The sequence below is a fragment of the Apteryx rowi genome, unplaced genomic scaffold (assembly GCF_003343035.1).
Source record: "Apteryx rowi isolate R43461 unplaced genomic scaffold, aptRow1 scaffold_600, whole genome shotgun sequence".
NCBI lineage: Eukaryota > Metazoa > Chordata > Aves > Apterygiformes > Apterygidae > Apteryx > Apteryx rowi.
In genome coordinates this window covers 62,715-87,991 of record NW_020450873.1, presented here as the reverse complement: position 1 = coordinate 87,991, position 25,277 = coordinate 62,715, and the positions used below count along the sequence as shown (strand labels likewise).

At 39.4% G+C, this 25,277-nt stretch overlaps 1 protein-coding gene and 1 long non-coding RNA gene across 8 annotated transcripts in view; one reads left to right on the top strand and one right to left on the bottom strand.

Moving 5' to 3' along the window:
• Nucleotides 1–252: 252 nt before the first annotated feature.
• GTSE1 (G2 and S-phase expressed 1) overlaps nucleotides 253–25,277 on the bottom strand; it is a 33,198-nt gene continuing 8,173 nt past the window's right edge. Inside the window, exons 1-14 of one of the 7 annotated variants that reach the window (XR_003256282.1) lie at nucleotides 14,675–14,778; nucleotides 13,788–13,871; nucleotides 12,947–13,010; nucleotides 12,251–12,866; nucleotides 10,884–11,054; nucleotides 9,270–9,420; nucleotides 7,699–8,076; nucleotides 7,432–7,504; nucleotides 6,630–6,878; nucleotides 5,228–5,408; nucleotides 4,179–4,253; nucleotides 3,941–4,081; nucleotides 3,103–3,399; nucleotides 2,797–2,887 (exon numbers count right to left, since the gene is read on the bottom strand). Coding sequence is in view for 5 of the 7 variants with exons in the window: in XM_026083457.1 (XP_025939242.1) it covers nucleotides 2,804–2,887; nucleotides 3,941–4,081; nucleotides 4,179–4,253; nucleotides 5,228–5,408; nucleotides 6,630–6,878; nucleotides 7,432–7,504; nucleotides 7,699–8,076; nucleotides 9,270–9,420; nucleotides 10,884–11,054; nucleotides 12,251–12,866; nucleotides 12,947–13,010; nucleotides 13,788–13,866 (2,262 nt within the window). In the remaining 2 variants the exon portion in view is untranslated. Of the gene's footprint in view, nucleotides 2,888–3,102; nucleotides 3,400–3,940; nucleotides 4,082–4,178; nucleotides 4,254–5,227; nucleotides 5,409–6,629; nucleotides 6,879–7,431; nucleotides 7,505–7,698; nucleotides 8,077–9,269; nucleotides 9,421–10,883; nucleotides 11,055–12,250; nucleotides 12,867–12,946; nucleotides 13,011–13,787; nucleotides 13,872–14,622; nucleotides 14,790–25,277 lie in introns of those variants that run through there. The other 6 variants (XR_003256281.1, XM_026083457.1, XM_026083456.1 and 3 more) reach the window with 6 other exon arrangements.
• LOC112974479 lies at nucleotides 15,437–20,739 on the top strand. The gene is made up of 2 exons (XR_003256283.1): nucleotides 15,437–19,765; nucleotides 19,939–20,739. It is a non-coding gene; the product is annotated as an uncharacterized LOC112974479 (long non-coding RNA).

Genomic DNA, 25,277 nt, shown 5'->3' with positions numbered 1-25,277 from the left:
GGGCTCCTCGCTGAGGGAGCAGCTCGTCTAAGCTACCGCGGGGGCTCGGGCAGAGCCCGTCCGCGAGTCGCGGTCAAGGTAGCGCAAGCAGAATCTGGCTGAAGGGGGAATATGCAAAGTTCAGGGCCCCCTTAGCAAGAACAACAGCTGTCAAACATCTAGGATGAGATTAAAGGGTGCTGATATATTAAAAACAAACAACCCCCCCCCCAAAAAAAAACAAAAAAACCCCAAAACACATACACACAACACTTCAATGCATAGTTCATGTACTTGAGCTCCAAAACACAGAAGTAATCGAGATGTTACAAAAGAAAAAAGTCACATTTCAATGTATATGTTTGAAGGAAGCTATAGAACAGGGGAATCTTTTATCTTTCTTTTTAATACAACACTGCAAGCAGCATGAACATTTTTCTTCTACCAGAGTGTAGCTTATAAAAGTACATACCAAATGCACATTAATTTTTTCTTTTTTTTTCCCCCACTGCATGATTAACACTAAGTTACTAAATTCTGATTAATTCTGTTTCACACAAATAGACTGCATGATTCCCAGTAGTGGAATTCATTCATTGTCTAAAAAAGAGACAGGACATGGATTGTGTAGTAGAGGCAATACATTACTTAAACCAACTAGTAAGGTGGAAAAATTAGACAAGCTTTCAGAGTAACAACCCTCCTCCTGGTGAGTTAATACAGTTAAACACATTGAACCACTCCAACCTGTTCATCAGCAACAGCACATGAATGGCATTGCACAAAGACAGACCCAGTTAAACACAGATTAAGCATTAAGCTCTGAAGCTACATGTAGCTCTGATTGCTACATGTTTATTATCACTTAATATGCCCAAAGGTATTCCACCTGCTGCTACCAAACTGTGCAGGTTGCCTGTAGGACTGTGCAGCACCAACCAGCACCACGGGGATGTCCTGGACTTGCTGCATTTCAAGTGGCACTGGACAAGATGTTTGGACAACTGAATTACACTTAAAGGTACACACTTTGAAGGCACACATCCTTGAAGACATATCTATGTCTAGTTATAACCCCACTGTCTAACCTCCAGTTAACAGTTAATCAATACAGGCAGTGGCTCCCAGAACTGTTCAGCTGACCAGATGCCTGCTTTAGGACAGTACTTCCAGGCGTTTTGCTTTGCAGCTGGCTCTCACTGTCAGTTCAGCCAAGGTCTAGCTACTAGAACACAAGCTAGTCAAAAGTGCTGATAAACTACTTTCTCTTAAGTAGTCATGGTCACAATTGAAAATAGGATTTAGATCTACTGTCTGCAGAAGCATACATTTAAAAAATTTAATTTTCTCAACTAGTATAGAATATGTATTACTCTTACAAGTCCTTGACATATAGAGCATAAACCTGTTTATATTTGTTTACTCCATTTAAGAAAAACACAAATAAAATGAAAAATAAGTGTAGAAAGAAAAACAAGTTTGTGATTTTTTTAATCTTTCCTTTTGTTTACATTTAGAACTATATATGGAAGAATTCAATTCTCTTGTTCCAAGTCTAGCAGAAGACCTATTCCGAGTATTGCTTTTAACTGCACAGCATTAACTTGTAAGTAAAATTTTCATAAATGCTTTGAAGTCATCTTGTGTTCATACAAAGAAAACAGGAGCAAAGTAAAGAAATTCCACATTAGTATGGTTCATATTTAGCAAGAGCAGGTAGCATGGTTGTTTCCTCTGACTCAGAGGACCTGGCCTCATTTCATAACAGAGTCTGACACTGCAGTAACCATAGGAATGGCAGCTGTGCTGGGAAGCAGGCAAGTACCTTCAGACAAAGACAGGGCAGTAGCCCTGTTCAACATCAAAACACATTTGATGAACTCAGCTGAACACTTCTTCACAGTTAAACACTTAATACAGCAGAGCTTCAAACTGCCACCACTTTTTGAATGAATACAAACAGCTGTTCAAAATCCACTTCCATCTCTTGCTAAGTTTCATGAATTAAAAATATTAAGTTAATATACACACACAGCAGAAACCTCCAGTCTCCAAAGACAGGCTTGTTGCTTTAACAGTTTATGGCTTCTCCTACAGTGTCCAATTTCATTTCTATTTACCTCTGTTTAAAAACTGTATAGTACATCACACCCAGACTCAATTATAACAGTGTGCAGGCTATCAGATAAGAAAGGTTGGTAAATATTTTTGTTCTTTGAAAGTGAAAGGTTCAAATCAACCTTCAAGGTTCAAGACCAAACCATCAGGCTGCTTTCTCCTTTTAATCACACAAATTCAGCTATTGCTATTAGTGTATTCCACTAGCATTCAACAGTGGGGAAAAAAAAAAAATCCAGACTTGCTATACTTTTGTATAAACAGAATTAATTTCCACTACCTTTAACCACACCTTAAGATTCATTAGTGGAACACTAAAACAGTCTAACTGAAACTTGTAGGAAAAGGCTTCCATTTTGTGCAATATTTTTTAGTTTAATTAACCCATTTATTTTAAATTCAACCTTTGTTGCACTCAGGGGATATGGAGGCAGAGGACAATGGGTAGGAAGAAAAAAAAGACAGGTTTCCAATACAGAGGATATCCCTTTTTGCCTCAGAGCAAAGTTTAAATACATCCATTGTGGTAAATCCATGCAAAAAACATTACATCAGACTCAGTTTGACTATGTCAAGACTGTGAGAATTCTGTTGTGTTACAGTTCAGATACTCCATAGCTATCTTCATAAAGCAGTTTGAGTGAAAGGCTACGCCTAAACACCTTAAAGATCACAGATGCCAAGAATTCTTCATTTCAATTCAAATTCAGAACTTCAGTAGAGGGGAATCCAAATTTTCTTTGTTCACATCAGGACTCAGAGTGATAAGGGGAGAACTCAAATCAATTAGCTGAAAGAAGAAAAATAAGATTTAGCTATTGTAGTTAGCTATTGCATATAACTATTAGTGGCGACAGTTTCTAGTAGCACAATCTTCAATTTTTTTATTTTAAAGTTTGAGATTCCAGTTAATATCCAGGAGACAGCTATAAGCACCACATTCAAGCATTTATGTCCAGATTTTTAAAGATCAAACTCATTCTTTGACAAGCACAAACTTCTTACAAGTTTGGTATCTCCATGCTCACCAGAAAAGCCTTTCTGGGCATTTAAGTTTCATCAGTATGCCAGTGGCACTAGTGGCATTCAAGTGGCACTATCATCCAGGAAGGGCACAACAATTCTGAACTCCTCTAAACATGCCTCTGGAAATCATCCTTTTGTGATACTTTTAATGGCCTGGTATTAAATGTGGTTAGGATCAATTCAATGTTGTCAAAGGCAGTGTCCTCACAGTTACCACTCTTCATCTGAAAACATCTGAAATACTCCAGCTTCAAACCACTAGAATACCAAAATCACCTGCACAGAAATACCCAAATTCAAAATGAGTTCCAACACACGTCTTTCAAACAGAGAGGGAAGTATGAGATCAGTTAATCTGGGGAGAGACAGCCTTGTTTTTTGCCGAAAGTGGTCTGCTGCTGTCAAGTACTGAAAATTCACAAGAAAAACAGGATTCACCATGACTACTGTAGCGAAAACAGCATTCACCTCCTGTTCCAGGAACAGTTTCTTTAACAAATACTTAAAAAAAATTAAACATTAAGTACTTTCCCCAATCCACCCCCTTTTTATTTGCAAATTGCTCCCTGAGGTGTAGTTTAATGCACATTGTTTGTCTTTAAACTTCACGTTCTCTTTACTTAAGAGCTTAATACTTTGTGGATCTTTTGCTTAAGGATAGTTTTGTATGTAGTAGCATATTGAACAGTATGCTAGTATTAAATAATTCTTGAAATACTGTTGGGCTGCATTGCAGGCAAGTACATGCAGTTAGCTGACATCTTTTCTGTTTACATATTTGCTCCAATTGTTTCCAGAAAACTTTTATATAACTTACCTTTACCTGTCCTGAGAGAGCAGGCTTTAGAGGAATAATCTTATTCACTTCAGGAGTATTGGAAAGATCAATCAGAGGCCTACTTTCGCATTCAAAAGTAGGAGGGAGAGATTTATCTATTCCAAAATCTACTAGTAAGATCTAAAAAATAATAATAATAGAAAAGGAAAAAAAGTTGAGTTTTTTTCCTCTGTTCACTGTGAAGTCAATTTAGCTTGTAAAAAGAATCACAGGACACCTTTGGTTTACAGATTGGGTATTCTTCTTGCAGGATTGTTTGCATGTAGAAACTCAGTTTTTGTTCCACCAGTGGCTAGCATAACAAATAGGGTAAATACAGTGAGACAAGTGAAGCAAAAAGTTCCTTGGAACATAACACACTCATTTAAAGCTATAATCAAATCAAGTTTAAAACAGCGTACTAACTATATTTAAGTTACTTACCAATTATTGCACAACATTATTTTGCCATGTAAACATTTCATTAGAGCTGCAAGCTTTAATTACACTTTCACGCAGTTTAATTATTCTATACATGTTTTAAGTAATTCTGTAACAGTTAACCCAAGCATATCATTAAGTAGGCTAAAATAGGAAACAAACTGATGCAACGATATATCAAGTAACTCACCTAGAGGGTTAATTCTGTACATTAATATATAGAAATAAATAGCCAGTTTGGGATATTAATAAAGCTTTTCAGAACTACCAATTCTATTCTTTCCCCTTAATCCATGTATAGTGCTAGTTTTCATCCTGAAGCCCCCTTGGGAGAGGGGAAAATAAAATGTTTGCTGGACTAAGTCTGTGAAAGTTAACTTATGTTGTTATATGGGCTTTTGGGTTTAATCCTCATTCATTATCTGAGGATTTGCGCTGCTACTATTCAGAAGGAAAGCTACAAATTGAAAGACCGAATTTCTCTATAGCAGTGTCTTTTTTAAGAAGAGAGCTTACTTCCTGGCTGCAATAGGAACTGCTTTATGACACTGCTTTTGTGACTGAATCCATAAGGATTTCACAGCAGATGTCCAGAACTGCAAGTTTAATACAAAATCTGCAAGTATTTGACCATTCAGTTTGAGACCAGGATCTAGCAGAAACACAGTTGTTCAGTACTAAAAATAGGCACTAGAGGGCGAACACACTCAGCTCTAACCTATTCTAACTGCATGTTTTAATTTGCACATACAGAAATATTTCAGATTGAGGGATGAGTAGAAAATAATTCATATATATTCAAGCAGTTCACTTAGTTGTGTAGAAAAATGTGTTATCTTTTCTTACCTCATTAGTTTGTCTCCCATCAGCCAGCTGATTTTGTACTCCAGCCTCTTTTAATTCACTTTCCATTATTTCTGTAGTTTTTTCTGGTGAAAAGTCAAGTGTAAGAGGTAGCACAGGTGGAGGAGATATATCATCTTCTGAAGAAGATATCTGTGTCTTAGTCTCTTTTGTCTGCTTAGAACTGGGGAAAAGAATATTGGCAGTAATTGAGTTCTTTAATCAGCATGAACTATTAAAGACAGACAAGCCAAAGTTAGACAATCTGTACTAAAAAGCTACAATGCCCTTAACTTCATTTTCTCCTTATTTCCTTTTTACCCCACCTCTAGAAAACTAAAGAGTTCCCATATTCTGATCTAAAAGCACACTAGTTACCTGAAGAATACCTTCATGCTGCAATAAGTTCATAGACTATACATGCAAAGAAATGAGCTAATGACTCTAGGGTTGATAAGCATTTAATCTTAAATTGACATACACATGTGGCTTCATTTTTTCAAGCTTTTAAGAAGAAACTAGCAAACAAGTATTGACATTTCATATTACTGAGCAGCCCACTTCAATCCCAGCTGAGGGTAAGTGCAGGGACCAGCTAGAAGAGCAGGAGTTGAAAACTTATTACTATGATATTAAAAGTTATTGTGGAGAGAACAACTGTTTCTTTGAGAGTAAAGAATATTTTGAACATTTAGCACTTAACATCTAGGACATATTTCCTAGGCATGCATCACGCCTGCCTTAATACTAAGGATCATTATGTCTTAAGCAGCCTATAGTTTTTCTGGCAACCTTCTGTAGACCTCCACAAGCCCTTAAACAAGCATGTGTATGTACATATAGTGCATGTGAAAAGACGTTGGGCTGATGATATGAAGGAGACAGCATTCTCTTCACAAACAACAGCATAGAATTCCACCACTGTCCAAGATACTATTTCAAATGAAACACAGGTAAAGCTGTTCAGAAGATAAAGTTCAGTCAACCTTTACCAAAGTATCACTTCACAGAAGCATTGGCAACAGCATAAAACAGGTAAGAATAATACTGGTTTTAAGCAGCTACTTCCCCTCAAAAGGCAATAGTAGAACAATGCTGGCTCCAAACCTGCCTCAGTTTTTAATCAGAGCATCAAATACAGGTTAAGTTGCACCCTAGTTAAAGAAATGCAAGTTCTCTCTCATAGGAAGTTCTTTAATGCCAGATGTTGACTCATCTTAATACAGCTTATAGCATTTTGTTAATCACAAGATAAAAATCTACACCGAACCTATACAATATCTAAATGTTCAAATGTTCCATTCTACCATTTAGGGGAAGTTGTTGAAACTTTAAAGTCTCTATCAAAATTTATTTGGACCAGTTTGCCTACAATACTCATTTCATTTCTGGGGTTCTGCCTTACCCAGCTATAAGAGTCTTTTTGGTAGATAGGCTGAAACTTTGGCGAACAGATGCAAGATGTGGAGAAACTGCCATTCTTGGTGCAGTTTTAGGAGTCACTGCTGGAAATCCTGAGATACGACGGATGGGCGTAGGTAAGGCAGACCGTTTTAAACTGGCAGGAGTCATCGAAAGAGACTGCTCACGAAAACAAGAACTCTGAGGGACCCCGTCTTCTGAATGTTTCACAGGAGTGCTGACTGCCATGGCGCTAGAAGAGGAACATGAAGTTTGCATTAGCCAAAAACTTCTAGGAACGATATTATTCAAACAATTCTACCAGACAGTGGAGGTCAGTTTGCCTTTGGTCAAAAACAGAATGGGGTTCATGGAGCTGATCATAGTAGCATAGCATAGTAAGGGCTTTACTTCATAAGAAATTATTTTTATGCTATGAATAATCCTGGTCTGTTTAGAATTGCAGAGACTACTCTTCTGAAGATGGTGGGGTTTTTTTTGTTTTGTTTTGTCTTTTGGGGGTGGGTGGGGGGTTTTTTGTTGGTTTTTTTTTTTTTTATTTAAATCAATCCCAATAGTCATTGACACTGCTTAAACTGGAGAGAAGTAGCCAGCTTTCAAATAGTGATTTGAGTTTTCAGAACTAGTGAAGAGCACACACAGATTAAGAGGATCTGGAAGTCTTCAGGGACTAGAAAAACTTATTTTCAAGGAAGTTATAACTTTTAAAGATTGTTGTAACAATCAGCTGTTACATACAAAAGAAAAATTTGCCTCAGTATATTCAACTTTCAGTTATGCCCTACCTTCCGAGTGTGCTACAAAATGTTAATCCAAGGGATGGTGTTGTTTTTGGTGCCGATTTGTCTGGTGTTGTATCTGAAGAGAAACATATTTGTGTTAATTGTTATCCACTCAATCGTTTTACAACTACAGATACCTTTCAGTTAAAATACTCAATCCTTCCAAGAGCTGGACAGAAGTTTAATAAAACAAGTGACAGGCATTTGAGGAAACATTTGATTTTATTAGCCAAATTATCACAAGACAGGTCATGTAAAGTATGTGCTTACCTCCACCCTTTGCTGGAATCTTAATTTGACTTGTAGGAACAGACAGAACTCTAGTCTTGGGCTTTGGGCACAAGCTTGCTTTTGTTGCACTTCCATCTTTATTCTGCTGACATAGCTTCTGCAGATTGGGAACAGAACTAAGCCTCTGAATTCCACTGCCTATAGCCTCAGATGACATTGCAGAAGCTGAAGATTTGGCTAAGCTTACAGCACTAGATATTTTTGGAGTGCTAGCTGATCTTGCCTGCTTGCCAGACCTCTCAGTGTTGGCAGCCTGCAGAGATGACACTCTGGTAGGCCTGACCAGGGCTGGCCTATTTGTATTAGATGAAAGTTTAGAGCCACTCACACAAGCTTTTGAAGACACACTTGATTTACCTGAAAAAAGAAAACTAAGTTAATTTCTAAATGATTGCTTATTGTTAAGTGTTAAGTGAATAAGCAAATAATTAAGCTCACACAATAAATACAGGAAGTGGCAATTTACCACTGAACTTCAAGGAGAACATATACAACTACTGAAAATACACTCCCTAAATCCTCAAACAGTTCTGCCCGTTTTAGGCAATCCCCTCAACAGCTTACTGAATTACTGCAGTCAAGTCAAAGAATATTCTGCCAGGAATGCCAAAACAGCTTGCAGATTCAAGTTACACTTTCAACATTTTTTCACAGCATAGTTAGCTTTGCTCCCTTAAACTGGCATTTAAGTGGTTAATAGTTCAAATTATTCTGATTAATACCATATGCTGATCTACCACATATCTGCTTTTCTCAATTTTCTGTATGGTTCTTATTTTCAGTCAGTTTATAGTTACTTTCATTAGTAGTATTAATCTTGACTAGACAGTTTTTCCTATTGCATAAGAAGTTCTTACTATGCTTTAGCTTTTATTAATACCTCATTAGGCCCTGTCCAGAAACAAGCACATAATAAAATTTTGGAGTAGCTTGGTATCTTGCTAGACATGCAAGAACTACAATGTTTATATCTGTCAGTGTTTTAGAAAACTATTTTCCTGACCCTTTGAGGCTTACCGAAAGGGTCAGATGGATGTCTTTATTACACTATAACTCCCTTAGCTATATTCCAATATATCCCCATATCGAGTTTAATTTGAGTAAACCCCATCCTTTTAATGGGCTTACAGAAAGCCAAAATTTGGAGACAGGCTTTCCATCTTCTTTCTGTAGTTCAGTTGGGTTTTTTGTTTGTTTTTTTTTAAATAAGTTGAGTCAGATAAGTTCACAGCATTCCAAAGCTCACGTGTTCCTCTATAATAGAGAAGAGCGTGTATAACAAGAACATGTTTCCTGAGGCATTGCTTACTTTTTACTGCATCAGCCCCTTGCATGTATTACATGAATCTAGTTATTGCAAACACTAGAAATCTAAGATTTATCTCCACATGGATTTATTTGGTTAGCCTAAAAAATTTATTCTCCATTCAAAACATTTCTTGCTGCTTATATGCACTGGACAACATCCAAACATACTCAAACTTGCAATCTAAGAGATGCTTAGCTACTTTAAAACTGTGATAAGACAAATCTGTTGTAAAAGCGATTACCATTTTTGTGTATGGGAGAAATGGATAAACTTGAATTCAGACTTGAGTTCATGCTGGAAACTGATGACGAAGAAGAAGAAGTCGTCTTTCTTGTGAGACCACTAGCAACACCAGGAAGTTTGAGATGTGTTGTCATCTTCTTTAAGCCAAACTGAATCAGAGAATATAGTTTACTCAAAAGCAAAAGGCATTTAACACATTCTTTTGTTAGACTTCTGTTTAGCATTGTAGTTATTTGCTCATGCTTTTCTGAGGTCTTTCCTCAGACTGCCATTTAAAGAATGAATTTTCTTGGAAACACAACTCACAGTATCTGGGTTATTATACAGAACTGAGCAAGAGATATAGAATGTTGGCAGTGGCTCACAGACGTGATCATGGACTTCCTGCACCCTATTTACCTTCACATTAGAAGTTATACAAGAGTGCTGAGTAAATGATATTCTATATCAGAAACTGCTTCATAAGAAAGAAATTATGAATTTCAGCTAAGAAATTTCTAGCAGTATTAAATATAGCAACAAGTCAAAAACTTCATTCAAGTACATGCGCTCCTCAGATGTCACATTTCAGAAGGCAAGTACTAAAGGATTTGCAATACATTGTTCCAGTTTTCTGTTAACTGCATACAAACTCATTATATTCTTGGTAGATGAACACCATTCATGTAGCACACACCACAGTGCTGTGCTACTTTTCAGGACTGTAGGGCTATGTAGTCATGTGAGGGTGAACAGGTACGTTCTGGTAAGCATGTCACCACTTTCTACAGAAAGGCAGATTATACGACAGCCAGTTCCATTATGTAGGTGCAGGCCAAAACTAATACTGTAAGTTCCACTTGCCTCCCACAGTCTCCCCTGCTGTGTAGCACAAGCCCTCCCCTTTCCCCTACTTTTTTTTAAGCACCACCACAGCATTTCTTTGGCTTCTCAGGGAAACCACAGTGACGTGCTGAAAATAAGTATAACCCATATTGCAGCAGAATAATGGCATACAGGGCTAAGATCACTTGCTGTTGATGCAGCTGCTAACAGAGACCTTGCTATTTTGCAGACTAAAACTCTAGGTTCCTAGTGGTGCTGGCTCAGAATGTAGGCATGATTTTTCTCTTCCAAATGACCTATCCATAGGGATTCATTGCCTCCCCCGTTCACAGGGTCCCCTCCATTCCTGCAAATACAGTGACAAGTGGCATGCAGCATAGAAGTGGAAGGTGTCTAAAGGTTCAAAACCATTCCTGACAGCTATAGGTATTCTACCTTCATGCAAGTTATGGCAATCTTTTCACATGGTATAGGGATTAACTACAGACATCAAAATATTTTGGTTCTTACAGAAAATGGCAAATCACTTCTCTGCAGCTAGTGCTTTAACAACATAAAGGTAATACTTGTTAACCCACAACATTACATAGTTTCTCTTAAACACATTCTTTATGCTAAAGACATAGAACACATTCAAGAACCGCAATTGTAGAACAAGAGGCAACTTTCCATTGAATGCATTATACACAGCAGTACAGCTTTAAGTTAGAAAGTAAACTATATTCCATTTTCTCCTTTTACAGAAGTGTCACCAAGATTATTTTCATATAAAAATGCTTGTCATTACCTTACTTGGTGCAGGAAGGGTTCTTTTGTCTTGTATTGAGGAACTGCCGCTGAATGAAGACTCAAAGACATCTGAAGCAGCACTTGATTTATCAGAAATAAGATCTTCAGATGATCCCATGTTGTTCAAGTCTCTTTTTGTAGAAATGCTATTGTGTTTTCCTGGTTTGGGCTGTAAATTTCAATAGAACATTTTAAAAATTACCAGTGTTTCTAGAAGCCCCTGGAAAGTTTTTTTTTTGTCTTAGTTTAACAAAATCACCTTGCACAGTCAGTGAGGAAGCCTTTGAACTCCAGTCAAGTCTTTAGACTAATAGTTTAAATTTAGTCTAGTGAGTGTATTTTCTAGGAATTAGAACAGGCTTGAACCCAGATGATTAGAAGTCAACCTAAGGACAGTTCCGCAACAACAGTTCATCAGCACAAGTTTTATATAATTATGTTCACCTACATCCTTAAAACTATGAGAGCTACCTTTAATGCATACTCTTTTGCTTTACTCTAACTTTTCAAAGGATGAGGAATTACAATATTTAACTATATCAAAGCTGTCTACTTAGACTGGCAGGAGGTTAGAATTTGGCTAGTTAAAGCACTCTGTGCCTTGCCTCATAGCATCCCACATCAAGAAAAAACTAACATCAAAAATTAACATTTTCTTTAGATGATGGTTCCCAAGGATCCATTTTTCAGTAATATCTGGAGTACACACTGAAGCCTAAGTCATATGGGGTAAAACAACAAAATGTAGAAAATATTCTAAGGACAGGGATTTGTACACATAAGGTCACTAACACAAGCTGATGTTTCCCTGCTATCCTAGAACACATTTTCAGTTTGTCATATAGCCACACCTTAAATCATATACAGCTAATCAACCCTGTCCAGAATTGGAGGCAAGGTACAGACAGAAAATTCATTTAGTTCTGGTTCTATCAAAATAATTCTGCTTTTTTCCTACCTTACCTCTGTTGACAGGAGTTAACAGTAAACAAAGCCACTTTTGCACAGTAAGTCACCAAGAACACTGCCCTGATTTTACCAGTTAAAAAACAGACATTGAAACAGAAGCAGAGAGTGATGATACTAATAAAAAAAGAAAATAATGGAAGAGAAACTTGTCTGCAGATGCTCTACATTGCCATAATAGATAGACTAGATGGCTGCTATACCATAGTATCTGCCTCGACTTTTCTTTGCACTTGGAAGGCCTTTATATTTACTTTGTTCTGCCTGAGGATCTTAAGAGGCAGAGAAACATCAGAAGATTAAAGTACACTAAAAAAAGCTTGTAGACAGTTTAAAAATTCCTGTAACTCACTAAGACCATGTTTAAAGAAAACATTGCTATACAGAAGCTGTCTTTACCTTTTCTACAGTCAACAAATTATTTTTTCCAAGAACAGACGAAGACTTTGCCATCTGAAGTTTGCTAGTTGCCTTTTTATTTCTTTCCTTAGTTTTCTGGTCTTGAGTCAGAGCTGAGCCAGCAATTTTAGGAGATATATGAATTTTAACAAGGCTTCTGTTTGGAGGAGTATGAAGAACATGTGTTTTGTCATCTGATAAAAGTTTATTTGATTCCTTCTGAAAAGGAGGTGGCAGTTGACAGACTGGACTCTCCCACACACAGTATGTCTCCCTTTTAATAGCCCTGGGGCTTTTTTCCGTATTTTTGTTTCTCAGTATTTTCAGTTTTGACATGGAGTCTTCCACAAATTTTTCTATAACCTTGTTCTCTTGGTCTTCTGACTGGCTTACTTTATTCTGTTCATTCTTTTTTCCAGTCTCTATCTGCAGTGCTAATAAATTAGCTTCTTTGAAAATTTCAACAAATTTCTCTCCTGTAAGTGGACTCCACGTAAGTTTATCATCAGAAGGAGATGTAATATTTTTTTCAGCACTTTTTGTTGCTTCAATGCTGACAGCAATACATTTTTCTTTGTGTCCCAGAGGTCCAACAAAGACTTCATCTTCATTTCCACTATGAAGAAAAATAAGTCAGTCACGAGCTTAAGTTATTGGCATTTTAAAGATGCACTTACCTGTAGACACTTAACTCACCTTGCAGGAGACAGTGAAAGGTCAAAATCAAACTTTTCATCAGTCAGAAGAGGAAAGTCTGAAACTACAATAATTCCATTAGGATTTTGTCACAACAATGACAATTTACAATAATTTGTATTGCATTATGCTTTGATAATTTGGTGAGGCTAATATCAGATTGCAAAGGCTCAGTAGTTACTGAGTAACTCAGCAGTTACTGAGTTTAAGTAGTTAATATAAAAACAAGCTTGCAGCACTTACTAGTTCAAAGAAATTACAAAGATACAGCCATGCATATGATCATAATTGTGACAGATGCTCAAGTATCATGAAAGATCTAGGTACGAGATACTAGTTTCCAAGCACCCATAATAGGAACTTAGGAACTGGCTGTGGGAAGCACTATCAGCAGCCCCCAATCAAGAAAAGTGAGAATATACAGTCAGGAGCTGCATGACAAGGCAGGTGTCCTATTAGTCAGTTCTTTCCAGGTTCAGACCACTACAGTACATTAACGGGAACCAGTGTGAAAAACTAGTTTTCCTGTTAACTAATGTATACACTAAATATTAATTGAGTCAGCAGCAAACAGATAAGGAAAAGAATAAAGGAGCTCAGACTAGGTATATAGGAGAGAGGTTGATGACCTCATGTCACTAGTACACATGCTCTAACACAAGTGCTCCACAAGCTCTTGAGGAAGTCTAAGACTTGAGGTGGGCAACAGCAGTTCATGCAAAGAAGAAAGTATACAGAACAAGTTATAAAGCAGATACAAGAGGTCTGCTGATCTTAGATGTCTTAATTTTTAATATGGGATACACCAGCTAGAGTGTATCTTGACATGTTTTCCACCTACCATTGCTCATGCAAATACCCAATTTTTCTTCAGTCACATGACTTGAGCAATGTGCTACTGTTTCTTTTCCTTCTTCCATAGTATCTGGAAAAGAATTAACTATGCAGTAGGTTTAAAAAAAATGCAATAACATCACAGAGAACTGTACGATTTTGGCAAATTCATAAGCAGGTAAACATCCCCTCTGAAGACTCTTAGGTGTGAATTTCAGTGACAGCCTCACAAATGCACAGCTTACGAAAAGTCACAGAAATCTCACTGCACTCTCTTCAAATGTGGCATCGAATAAACCAAGACTACTTATATAAAAAGCATTATAAGCTCTGTAAAAAGCCTTGAATACAGCACTGGTGTCCAGGATTCCTGAAATTCCTTCATGTGACATCTGATCATTACATTCAGTAACTAAATCCCTCATACGAATACAGCTTCTAAGGGCAGCATAGCCAGACGTGTGCACCAGAACGCTGTCACCCCACACAGCAAGAAAACATTTAAAGCTCTACTTTAAAAGCAGCGGAACCGAGATTCAACCCATCTCGACACAGGAAAGGAAACGCATGCTCTCATTAACACGGCGCCTTCCACTTCCGGACAGAAGTGCATCGAATGCAGCCTGCTGTTGAGCAAAAGCGGGCTCACGTATAATTAGCTCACGCTGTGCCTGCTCAAGAGAGAGGCGGGGGACCAACCCGCCTGACTCGGCCTGACCGACGGGAGCTCGAGCTCAGGCCGAGCCCGCCTCGGGCGCCAGCCCGGCAGGGCCCGCGCGCAGGGGTAACGGCCCCCCGCCGCCAGACCCCCTCCCCGAGCCCGGCGGCCGGGCCCCACACACCTGCCCGCGGCTGCGGGAGGCGGCTCGGTCCCCCGCGCCGGGCTGCGCTCACCTCCTCGTCCCCCGCGTCGCTGCCGCCGCGCACAACGCTGCTCTGCGCTGCCAGCGCCACGTTTGAAATCGCGCCCTGCTCACGTGACGCGCCCCGCGCGCCCTCATTGGCCGGTTCGAACGATTCGGTGCGTGCCCGGAGCCCCAGGGCTTTCTGGGGCTTGTAGGCGGCAGGGCGTGGGGGCTCCCTAACGGCCGCGGCCTCGCCGGGAGGGCGGCGCCACGGCCCGCCGCCAGCGCAGGCCACGGCCGGGAGGGGCAGCGCCGGGGGGCGCGTTGCCCCGGCCCCCGCCCTGCCGCATCCGCACAAGCGTCGCCTTCCGCTCCCGGAGCCCTCCAGGTCCGAGGGCCCCGCTGGCGGGGCGGGGGGGCAGTCGCTGGGCGTTACTGTCCTAGTAACGGCTAACTGCCGGGCGGGACGCGCGCCCGTCCCTAGGCCGCCCCGGGGGGCGGGGGGCGACCTGGCCGTCAGCCCCCGCACGGCCAGCTCCTGCGGGCTGGCGGGTGGGCGCAGCAGCCTCGGCGGCGGAACAGGGCCGCTGGGAAACGCCGGCAAGCCGCCCCTGGGCCGCGTTTCCTCTGACGTTGGGCGCTCGCTGCGCGCTTGGTGTTTCAGCCTGGGATGCAGCTGGGTTAGGTCGCCTCATGAGGAGTGAGGCATTCCGTTCTGGGCGTTTGAGGATGGCTAGCTAAATCACCGCGCTGGGCTTTAGCAGCTGAATAAGGATGGTAAATCATGACTTGGGAATCTTCGTGTAAGCAAAGAAAACACTTTGTAATTCTCTCTCTCCTGGGTCACTTTTGTTCTGGTAGCTTTCACTGCTCCCAGGCCTGCAAGCAGTGTATACGCAATTTGAGTGTATAGCTAGGGTCCTGTTTATGGGCTAATACATGTAGTAAATGGCCTAACGAGGCTGAGTACCAGGACGCTCCCCTCCTCCCTCGCCTCATCCCCTGCGGCTGCCCGGAGAGTCTGGCTTGGCAGCCCTCGCTCAGTGACTCGGTGTCACTTGCGTGCTGAGCTGCTGCCTTCCAGCTTCTGGCTTTTTATCGCAGGATTTTATACCTGTTTGCTTTGGTGTTTTTTTCTCTTGGGTCCTTGAATTACTATTAACTCACATAACAATTTCAGTTCTATGTTTTTTACCTTTCTTCTCCTGCATCGCTTTTAGCCTATATGTCTCACTAACAGCTTGATGACAATTTTTTTTTTCTTTTCAGTAAAGTTGAGCCAGAGTCCATGGCTGTACTTTACAAAACTGGGCATGTTCATTATAAAGGGTAATTTTGCACAAAGAAAATTATGGGACTGGAAGAAAAAAAAACAGAAAAATAGAAGTCAGGAGAGCTCAAGCAAGAGTCCACTATGTGGCCAAAAAAAACACAGTCTGACACTTATGAAAGAATTAAGCTTGGCCATACTTTCTATTACTTAGTTCAGTCAAAAAGTGAAAGCATCAATAAGAAACAGGAAAACCAAGGTGAAAGTATTGGGGACATGTGAAAATAGACAGTAAGCACTATAAATCCAAAGTTTGAAGTGGAAAAAATGTATAAAGAAAAACAAAGGAAGAACTCAGTGTACAGCTTTTACTGAGGTGTCTACTGTATACTATTTAGGGAAATAGGCACCAAACTCCTTTAGCAGCACCGGAAGTTGTACCTATACTCTTTTAGGATCTGGTCTGAAAAAGCTACAAGTGATTCAAGTCAGTGGATCCCTGTAATTCTTTAGTGATGTCTTAATCTCTTCCTGGAAGTCATTTGTAACAAGTTCACTTAAAGGAAATGGAGACTCACTGCAGTTTCAGTTAAACTGTTATAGTTTTGCTGAGATCAAAATCTCTCTTTTTATACATGTTATTTATGGAAAAGTTTTATGACATGACAGATGAGAGTAGGAGTAAACAAAGTTAGTCTTAACAAGATTAAGAGCATTTAATTTTGTAAACTTTTAAACATTTACTTTATATTTGAAATTCAATCTAACAAATTTTCCAGAGTGTAAATGATATCCCAAGACATATTTGGACATTGCTAATGGTTTTACTAAAACTAAAGGAACTAAATGTGATTTATATAAAAACACAAATGCTGTGTATGTGAAGAAAAGACAAAAGCCTGCAGAAATGCATCAGAACTGCAAGTTCAGATTTGTCTTAGTCACCAGCAATAATATGTGACAAGAAACTTAAAGTAACGTTCAAATGGGAAATGGAGGTTATTTTATTTTTTGGGAGTTTAAAGATGATGTATGAAGCTGTTCACATTTTGTTTTGGAAAAGAAGATCTTTTGCCTGTTTTTTTTAAACTACAAATTTAAATCCTGTATATTCAGGAGCCCTACAGATACTTACTGAACCATTAGATTTATTATATTAAAGCATCATAAACTCAATGAACAACTTGTGGGAGAACTTCTGCACTGGCACAACCCCTTGTTAATTATTGTTGCAGGTGGGCAGAGACAAACAGGATATATGTGACATTCGATCAGGGAAACATAAAAGCAATTTCTATTCAGACTGCTTAAAGGTTCTGGAGACTTGCTGGATTTTTAAACCCCCTGTTTCTCCTTTACTGAATAGTATCAGTGTTCTAGCAGAGGAGTATCCTGGTACATGAGGATCTGTGCCACTCATTAATGTATTTTCTTATGGAACTGGCCCATTTACACTTTCTACACCAGTCTTTGTACAAAGGAGATTGCATACGACACGTGCACTTTCAGGAAAGTTAGCCCCCAAATAAAATTTGATTTCCAGAGTGTAATTCTGAAGGGCACATGGCAAAGAACAGATTTTCTTACTTTAATGCAAAGTAGAAATAACAGTAAGGCTTATTCACCCTGCAGTATAGTTGACACCTACAAAATGGAAATTTAAAGTACATAACACCAATACCCAGTCCAGCTACAACAGTGTGAAGCTCAAGTGTGAGTTAGTTTACATTGCAGTCACTTGATGACTTCCATTGTGACAATCAATTTAACTTAGCTGAGAGAAAATCATCTCCATTTAAAGACTAAGAAAAGTTTTGATCCATATTGTTGTGGCACCCCATTGATTCTCCTAAGAAAAATAGAAAAGAGAAAGTTTTGCATTCTTACAGGTGGTCAGAAATGAGTAAAAGGAAAAAACATCATGATTTGTTTTACTGTTGCTATCAACATTTGCAAAGTTTTTATCAGCTCTAATTCCTGAGACAGCTGGGAATGATGACAAGTGAACAGACAACTCTCATCACATTAACACTTGACAATAAAATTCTCCTCTTGTTTAGACACAATGAACAGGAAATGGCAAAAATTCAAATTTTAAATTTACTGCTGCAGATTCCCTTATACTGTTACTATCTCTAAATGTCCAAATGTTTTCTTTTGTGCCATTATATAGACTTATTGAATGTGGTCATGTTATGAAAGTCAACAGATTATTAAAGGCACCTACTTTTTCCAGAACTGATTGAGTATTAGAGCACATCTAAGCGATAGCAGCTTGAAATTTCACTCCAGGTAAATTAACTAAATGATAAGGTAAGGAACCTGTAGAAAGGAACTAAGTTCTACACAGAAGATAGCCTGTGATCTAACAGAAAGTAGCTGTAAGTTACAGCTCATCCTTCTGCATTTTTCACCACCAACACCCTTCATCTGTTATCTGTCATTACTTCTGTTGCTAAGAATTTGGCAATGTTTTAGCAGCCAGCTACTGTTTATAAGAAGGGATCCCAGCAGCTAAAAGGAGAAGTCAGTCGTTGGGATTACTCATTATTTGCCTCTTGAGCTGCTCCAGGGATTTTCTTGAGGAACTACATGAAAATTAACTTTAGAAAATCAATAACTTGTGAACTTTGACTGACACATATCAAGGGCTGACTGCTCAGTGCTGGCTGAATTGAGGAGAAAGATTCTTTTGTTGGTACACAGTGAAGATTTTCCTCCTTTATGAGAGGAAGCAAGAGGACAGAAAAGGACAACTTTTCCCCCTCTGCAAGAAGAAATCTGTTTTACTGGCAGTTCGATCACCAGGATAACATGAATGCCAGGAGGTAAGCTGCATGTACTATATTCCCCCAGACAGGTAGAAATAGGAAAGCAAGCTACTGACAGGGAGAACATTCCTCTCGTGATCTTAACTTGATACTTCCAGATTACCACGAACTATGTCATTTGATTTGCGGTTATGCAAGACACAGAAGATAGCCTTTGTCCTAATACAAATGTTAAACATGTACTTCTCACCGTAAAACTAGTTTCTGTAAAATATCAACTGCAGAACTTGTTTTATTGCCGAATTACCTTTGCAGATTGCACTTCTAAGCCTTTCATCTTTAAAAATCAGTTCTAACAGCTTTCTTCCAAATATGCCCAAGTATCTAAATACAATTTGTGGTTAAGAGTTCCTAACTCATAGACTGCGTCTGTACTAATGTTTTGGGTTTTTTTTTTTTGGTAACTCCTACTCTTCTGTGGTAATAATAGCAGGAACGCATATGAACAAGAGTTGTAACATGTATCATACTTCTCAGACCCCTTCTAAGCTACATGAAAAGCTCAAGCTGACTGATGTCCTTTTGGCAGTACAGTTCAGATGGATGGAATTGTGGTGCACTGTGGCCATGGCAAATTTAAGTTGAGATAGCAATAACTGGAGGTCACTTGCTATAGTCTAGCACTTTTGCTTTCAAACCATTTGAGAAAGGTGGCAAAGCAATGTAAAATATTACTCCAGAGAACGCTGCAGATACCAGCCAGGAGTAACTACACAAAGAGTATCTTTGGCTAATGAATACCTTGACCAAGACTGCTGAGGGAAGTCCCCTCTGAAAAGTAGAAATAAAAAACACATTAGCAGAGCAGAATGGGAAGCTCACATAGCACATGCTGTGCTTATTCCCATGGATTGAAGTTTTGGTAACTGACAAACTGTTTTAATCCTGTCACTTTCATGATTTTGCAAAATGAAAAGGTATATTTTCTCCCCTTGCAAAGCAGATCTGTATCAACAGTGAAGAGCAGCACTGTACATCCTCTAACAAGCCTATAACCAGTCTCGCTGCCTGTCAGTGGGAGAGATACACCAAATGGCTGGTAAATGTTCTGCATTTCCAATTATGGAAATGACTATTAGCCCCATACAGTTTGAAGAGCTCTTTCCCAAATCTAGTCAATGATTCAATGCACACTCTGTACTTCATTATAAACACTATTGAACTCTTAATAAAAATAATTTTTAATCTTAATCTTGCTTTTTGTTATGGCAGGATACATTCTCTCCGTGCTCACAGACAGAAAGCTACAGCAAACATACGTGAGAACTGGCACAGTGCCTCTGGGTTCAAACAACAGCATGGAGATGAGCTTGCTACAGTCCGTATGCTTTACACTGTGATTGTCATGATCATTCTAATGGCAATTTGGGGAGTCTGGTCAAGAAAGGATGCATACGTATAGTTGCAATATGCTTTCTTCGTCAAATATTCAAAGAAATACTCGTGTTGATTACCCATACCCAGGAGGTATAAAAAAAGATCTCTGCATATTGTAGTTTACTTGAAACTGCTTAAACCGGTGCTACTTGTGGAACTGAACCTGTGAAGCAGGTTTATAGACAACAATTTCATAGACAAAGTATAGAACATGACTTTGTGAATAAAACTAACATACAGCTCTTTGCACTATATACATGCAAATATGTTTACAAAACTGTATTTTAAGCACAATATGCTAGCACAAAGAGTATTTTTATTGGTCAATGTTTTGTATATCCACTCCAGCTTTCCATTTTTGAACTTAACTTGTTCAGGCTCTACCTCTACTAAGATCACATGTCCCAGTCAATGCTAAAACATACAATATAAATGGGCAACTAATTTGTCATGGCACGACATAGGAAAATCAATAAAAACAGCTATCCTGCAGGCAAAGGAAGACCACAGAACAAGCCGAATTCTCATCTCATTTGCTGAAGAGAGCTTATATGGGGGATGGGGCTTGCATCTGCATTTTTTTAAGCTTATGTTAATACCTTTGTAAGCTCAGGAATAAAACCATGCAAAAACCTGTATATTGAAGCATTCTTTGTTGCAGGACCAGCTGGCTCGCTCTTTGATCTTCTACCAGTATATTTAATTCATCCTCAGCCACTGCTTGCTTTTACATAATTCATTAATACCTCACGCTCATAGCAACCTCTATACAACTCTCCAGTCTTGATGTGGGGCACAGCACACTCTCACTTTTTCAGGGAAGTAACTCTGGTTAGAAAATCTGCAAGTGTGCTGAAAATACAGCCAGTCATCTCTCTCAAACTCTCTGTTAATATTAGGGTTACCTAGTCCCAATGAGCTCAGATCGATGGACTTGCAGCTCCTAGGGGTTGTTGGGGACAACAATAGTCCAGTTCTTTTGGAGCTTAAACTCACACCCCCAATTTCAGCTTTGCCTAAACTAACAAAACAATACGTTATTAACTACAGAACAACTGCAAGATATTTTGAATACTTAGCAATAGATAGGTATGTGTTTGTAATTAATCAGTAGCTGTACAGAACCCTTCTCTATGGAGTTTGAGTGGACACATACATTTGTGAGAACAACGCATAAGCCATATTAGAGGACAGAGGATTCTGTTCTGGGAAGCAGCAACACTCGTACACACACCAAACTATGGCTGTTACAGCAGATAAGGAGCTCAATGTGAACTCTGAGTGCCTTACTAGAGCCAATAGGGTACATGATCCTTGGATAGATAAACAAGGGGATATAGAAAAGGGAGATCAAACTACCCCTGTATTCACATAATTGCTAATAACAACAGTCTACCTCATTCTGGCATCCAACCATAATGGGGGAGGGGGTGGGCGGGGGGGGAAGAGACATACATAAACTGAAATGTTCCTGAGAAGACTTGCCTGACATACCTTAAGGAGTATCCACAAAGCACAGTGCAGCACTGCGATACTTGTCAGCTCTAAACAGGATAATGTGGGTGCTGGAAACAGTACAACTCTATTCATGCAGCACCCTGCCAAGGGTTACAGTACTCACATAAGCACCCTTGTTAAGGTACCACCTGATCACCTTTTATGATGGGAGCAAAGCTTTGATAATGCTCTCTGAAGAAAAGCACACAAAGGAATAATAAGAAGAAAATAGATGGTTACTATATTAAATACATTGTCATAACACATATGGGCCCCAGTCATAAACCATATATGATGAACTAATATTACACATGAAAGTAAAAAGGACTGTCCCCCCTTGTAAATGTAAATTTAAGTACCTGAGAACACAGAGGGATATAGACATTCTGACAGTGGTACAAAAAAAGCCAGACCATTTGGGTTGCGTGACGGGCAATGGCCTCAGTACTCTGGAAGCTTACTGTCATCAAGCCTTTTATAGGAAAGAAAGTTTTGACAAGGGTTCAAAGAATGGTACTACATAATCATCTGTTTTGAAAGTGATGAAGGGAGCTTTCCCCAGGCTTAAGTTATGGCGCAGAAGGCGGTCTGAAGCTCCTATTTTGAAAACATAAGAAGGCAAGAGAATAAGCTTATGCTGTAGGAGACAGAGATGTAAACTCTGAAGGGCTTTGGAAGTGGAAAGAGAGATGACAGAAAAGTGGAAGCCACTGAACAGAGCTGAAGAGGGAGGCACACATAACAAGGAGATTATTATGATCAGATTGGCTATTTGTTCTAACATACACAGCTTTTAGAAACATAGACTTTACTCATATAATAAACATCGTTCAGAAACACACCGACTGTAGCTCATAAATTGAATTCGGCCTGCCAGAACAATTAATCTGGATCACTTATACTGTCATGGTTGTCACAGTAGCCTTCAGATGTGGCTAAAAAGCACATAGGATGAATTGTACTGATGCCAGGCAGTCTACTCTTCTCCTTCCCTCTTTCTTTGAGGGACCTGTGACTGCCCCTTTCACATGATGGAAGATTTGTCATATGACAAAATATATGCTTCCCCAGCCATGTGGTGGGTATACATCCAATCCTGCACATGTGCACCAGCCCACGAGTGAATGCTGCTTGCAAATCCTGGTGGGCTACTGAACACCATCCCAGAGGGGAGGGTGACTATCTTGGTCATGACAGGGAATGCAAGTTTTCCTTGGATATACATCCACATTCCTGTCACTTGCCCAGAATTATACTTGTTACATGATGGACAAGCCAGCAGCTTGGTCACGTAATAATATATCATATCATATATCTGCCTGGTCTGAAAGCTTAGGAACTCTCTTTAACTCAGACAATAATATACCTTTTGGCTTTTCCAAGTATTATGAAATCATTATAAAATATGGCATTACCCATTCTGTTTTTTGCTTTCCTTGTCTCTTCCTTTTTTCTAAGGTATTCATATATGGTATACACGTATCGCAAAGCATTCAAGCAGAAAGGTGGAGTTCTAGGGAATATGAGATTTTAGCCATCTACATGTGAAAGCACAGGCTGCTGGTTTTGCTCAATTCATGTCATATGCACACGAAGACAAAATGTTAAAAAGCACAGGCAAAAATATTTTATAAAAGATGCATTCAGAGATAAAAGTTTCTGAGAAGCTACTGAAGTGACTAGAAAGGAATAAAGAATAAATGGTTATGAAATGCAAGAAGCAAATGACAGTTAACACACAGGAAACCTGCAGGAATAATTAAAGAGCCTTCTAGTTCCACAAATCTTTCTCAGAGCATCAATAGGCACACAAAAGTAGTTTTATTCATAACTAAGCCTTGAAAATGAGTTTAATCCCTAGCTAGAACAACTGACTGCTCATCATACTTCAGGATTTAGTTGTTAAATTTATTAATCCTGCAGGTCTAATCCTGCCTTTGAAGTACTGGAGATCCAAAGAAGCTACTGAGAATGCTTCAGCTCCCTCTTTCTCACCTGGTGATAGAGGAAAAGAGACATGAAAGTTCAGAGGTGACAGCAGCAGATCATTAAATCTTCCAAATTTCCATCTTGACTGAGGAAATTTCTGTCCTTGAAGAACGTGTAAAGATATCTGGAGGTTTCAGCTACCACCAGAAAAAGGGTGGACAACTCCTGACAGGGAGGGCAAGACACCTTTGATGTGAGGGTCAGCATGAAGTGGAGAAGATAGGAATATGGAGAATGAACATTTTACAAGCTCATATGGGGAAGCTTGGTTCATGAATTTTCCCCACTCTGCTGCTGCACTGCCAAGGAACTTTTTCATTAATGTTGATTACAAGACATTTCTTTGACATTGACTCCTATGTTATCTCTCAAACTTGATCATTTAGCTTAGTGGAGAAGTACTCTCAGTTATACTGCGTATTCTGGAAATCATTTAGTATGGTGCTTTTCAGAATCAGGACACCTATAGAGATGAGCTTTCTTTATGCGTGAAAGATTGTTCACAATTAACTTTACTACTAGATACAATTAAATAATAAAAAAAATCATTTAAAAGGTTACTAGCGGAACAAATCTTAATTCTTTTAACATTTCAGCTATTTTCTAAGGGTGACTAAATTAGCCTCTGCTAGCTTTGCCCTCCTTTTCATTGCCTTCCATGAGGACTGACATGCATTAGAGAGTCCCTGGAGTTGCACTTTTCTTGTTCTTACTACTGAGATCTCTTCTGGAAAACCCGATTTCTCTACCCAAGCTGGAATAACATCCTTCTTCCTCTTTTCTCTGATTTACCTGCCCTTCATTTCCTGTGCCTGATACCGCATGGTAATGTGGAAGATTAAGACATTTCTTCTTTCCTCCTAATACATAATAGAAATTTTAATGAGTTAGCATATTTCTGGCTTCAAGCTGCTCTCCCTTGTGCAGCTTTCTGAAGATAGACATATATTTCTTCACCTTATCTGTAAGGCACCTCCCATGAACCCTATACACATTGCTGTTCACACCAGGAACCCTTCGCAGCCCCGAAGAATGGAGGAAAAGTGGGCTACAAGAACACCTATCTGGGCTTGAGGGCACTTTCAGAGATTTCAATTTTTTAATGCTAGCTCTGTCAATAACTTGAGAAGCCATCAACAATCTACTTTGGCTAAACCAACTACAGAAGCATATTTGGGCAAAAAAATCCGTATAGCTCTGAAGATTACTGTTCAACTATTTCGTATTACCCTTTACTTTTACAGTATAGGCCCTTCACTTGCTGCGTAACCTTTTGATCCTAAGGACCCAGAAATGCTCTATCAGATACTTAAGAACTTATAAATACCATACTAATGTTATGAGCTACCTTCTGCTAACAGTGAGACCATATTTAGCAATAAAAAACAAGTACCTACATGAGTTCCTGAGCTTATGATCACAGAATCACAGAATCACAGAATGGTTGAGGCTGGAAGGGACCTCTGGAGATCATCTAAGTCCAACCCCCCTGCTCAAGCAGGGTCACCTAGAGCACATTGCATGGGATCACATCCACGCGGGTTTTGAATATCTCCAGAGAAGGAGACTCCACCACCTCTTGGGACAACCTGTGCCAGTGCTCTGTCACCCTCACAGTGAAGAAGTTTTTCCTCATGTTCAGATGGACCTTCCTGTATTTCAGTTTGTGCCTGTTGCCTCACGTCCTG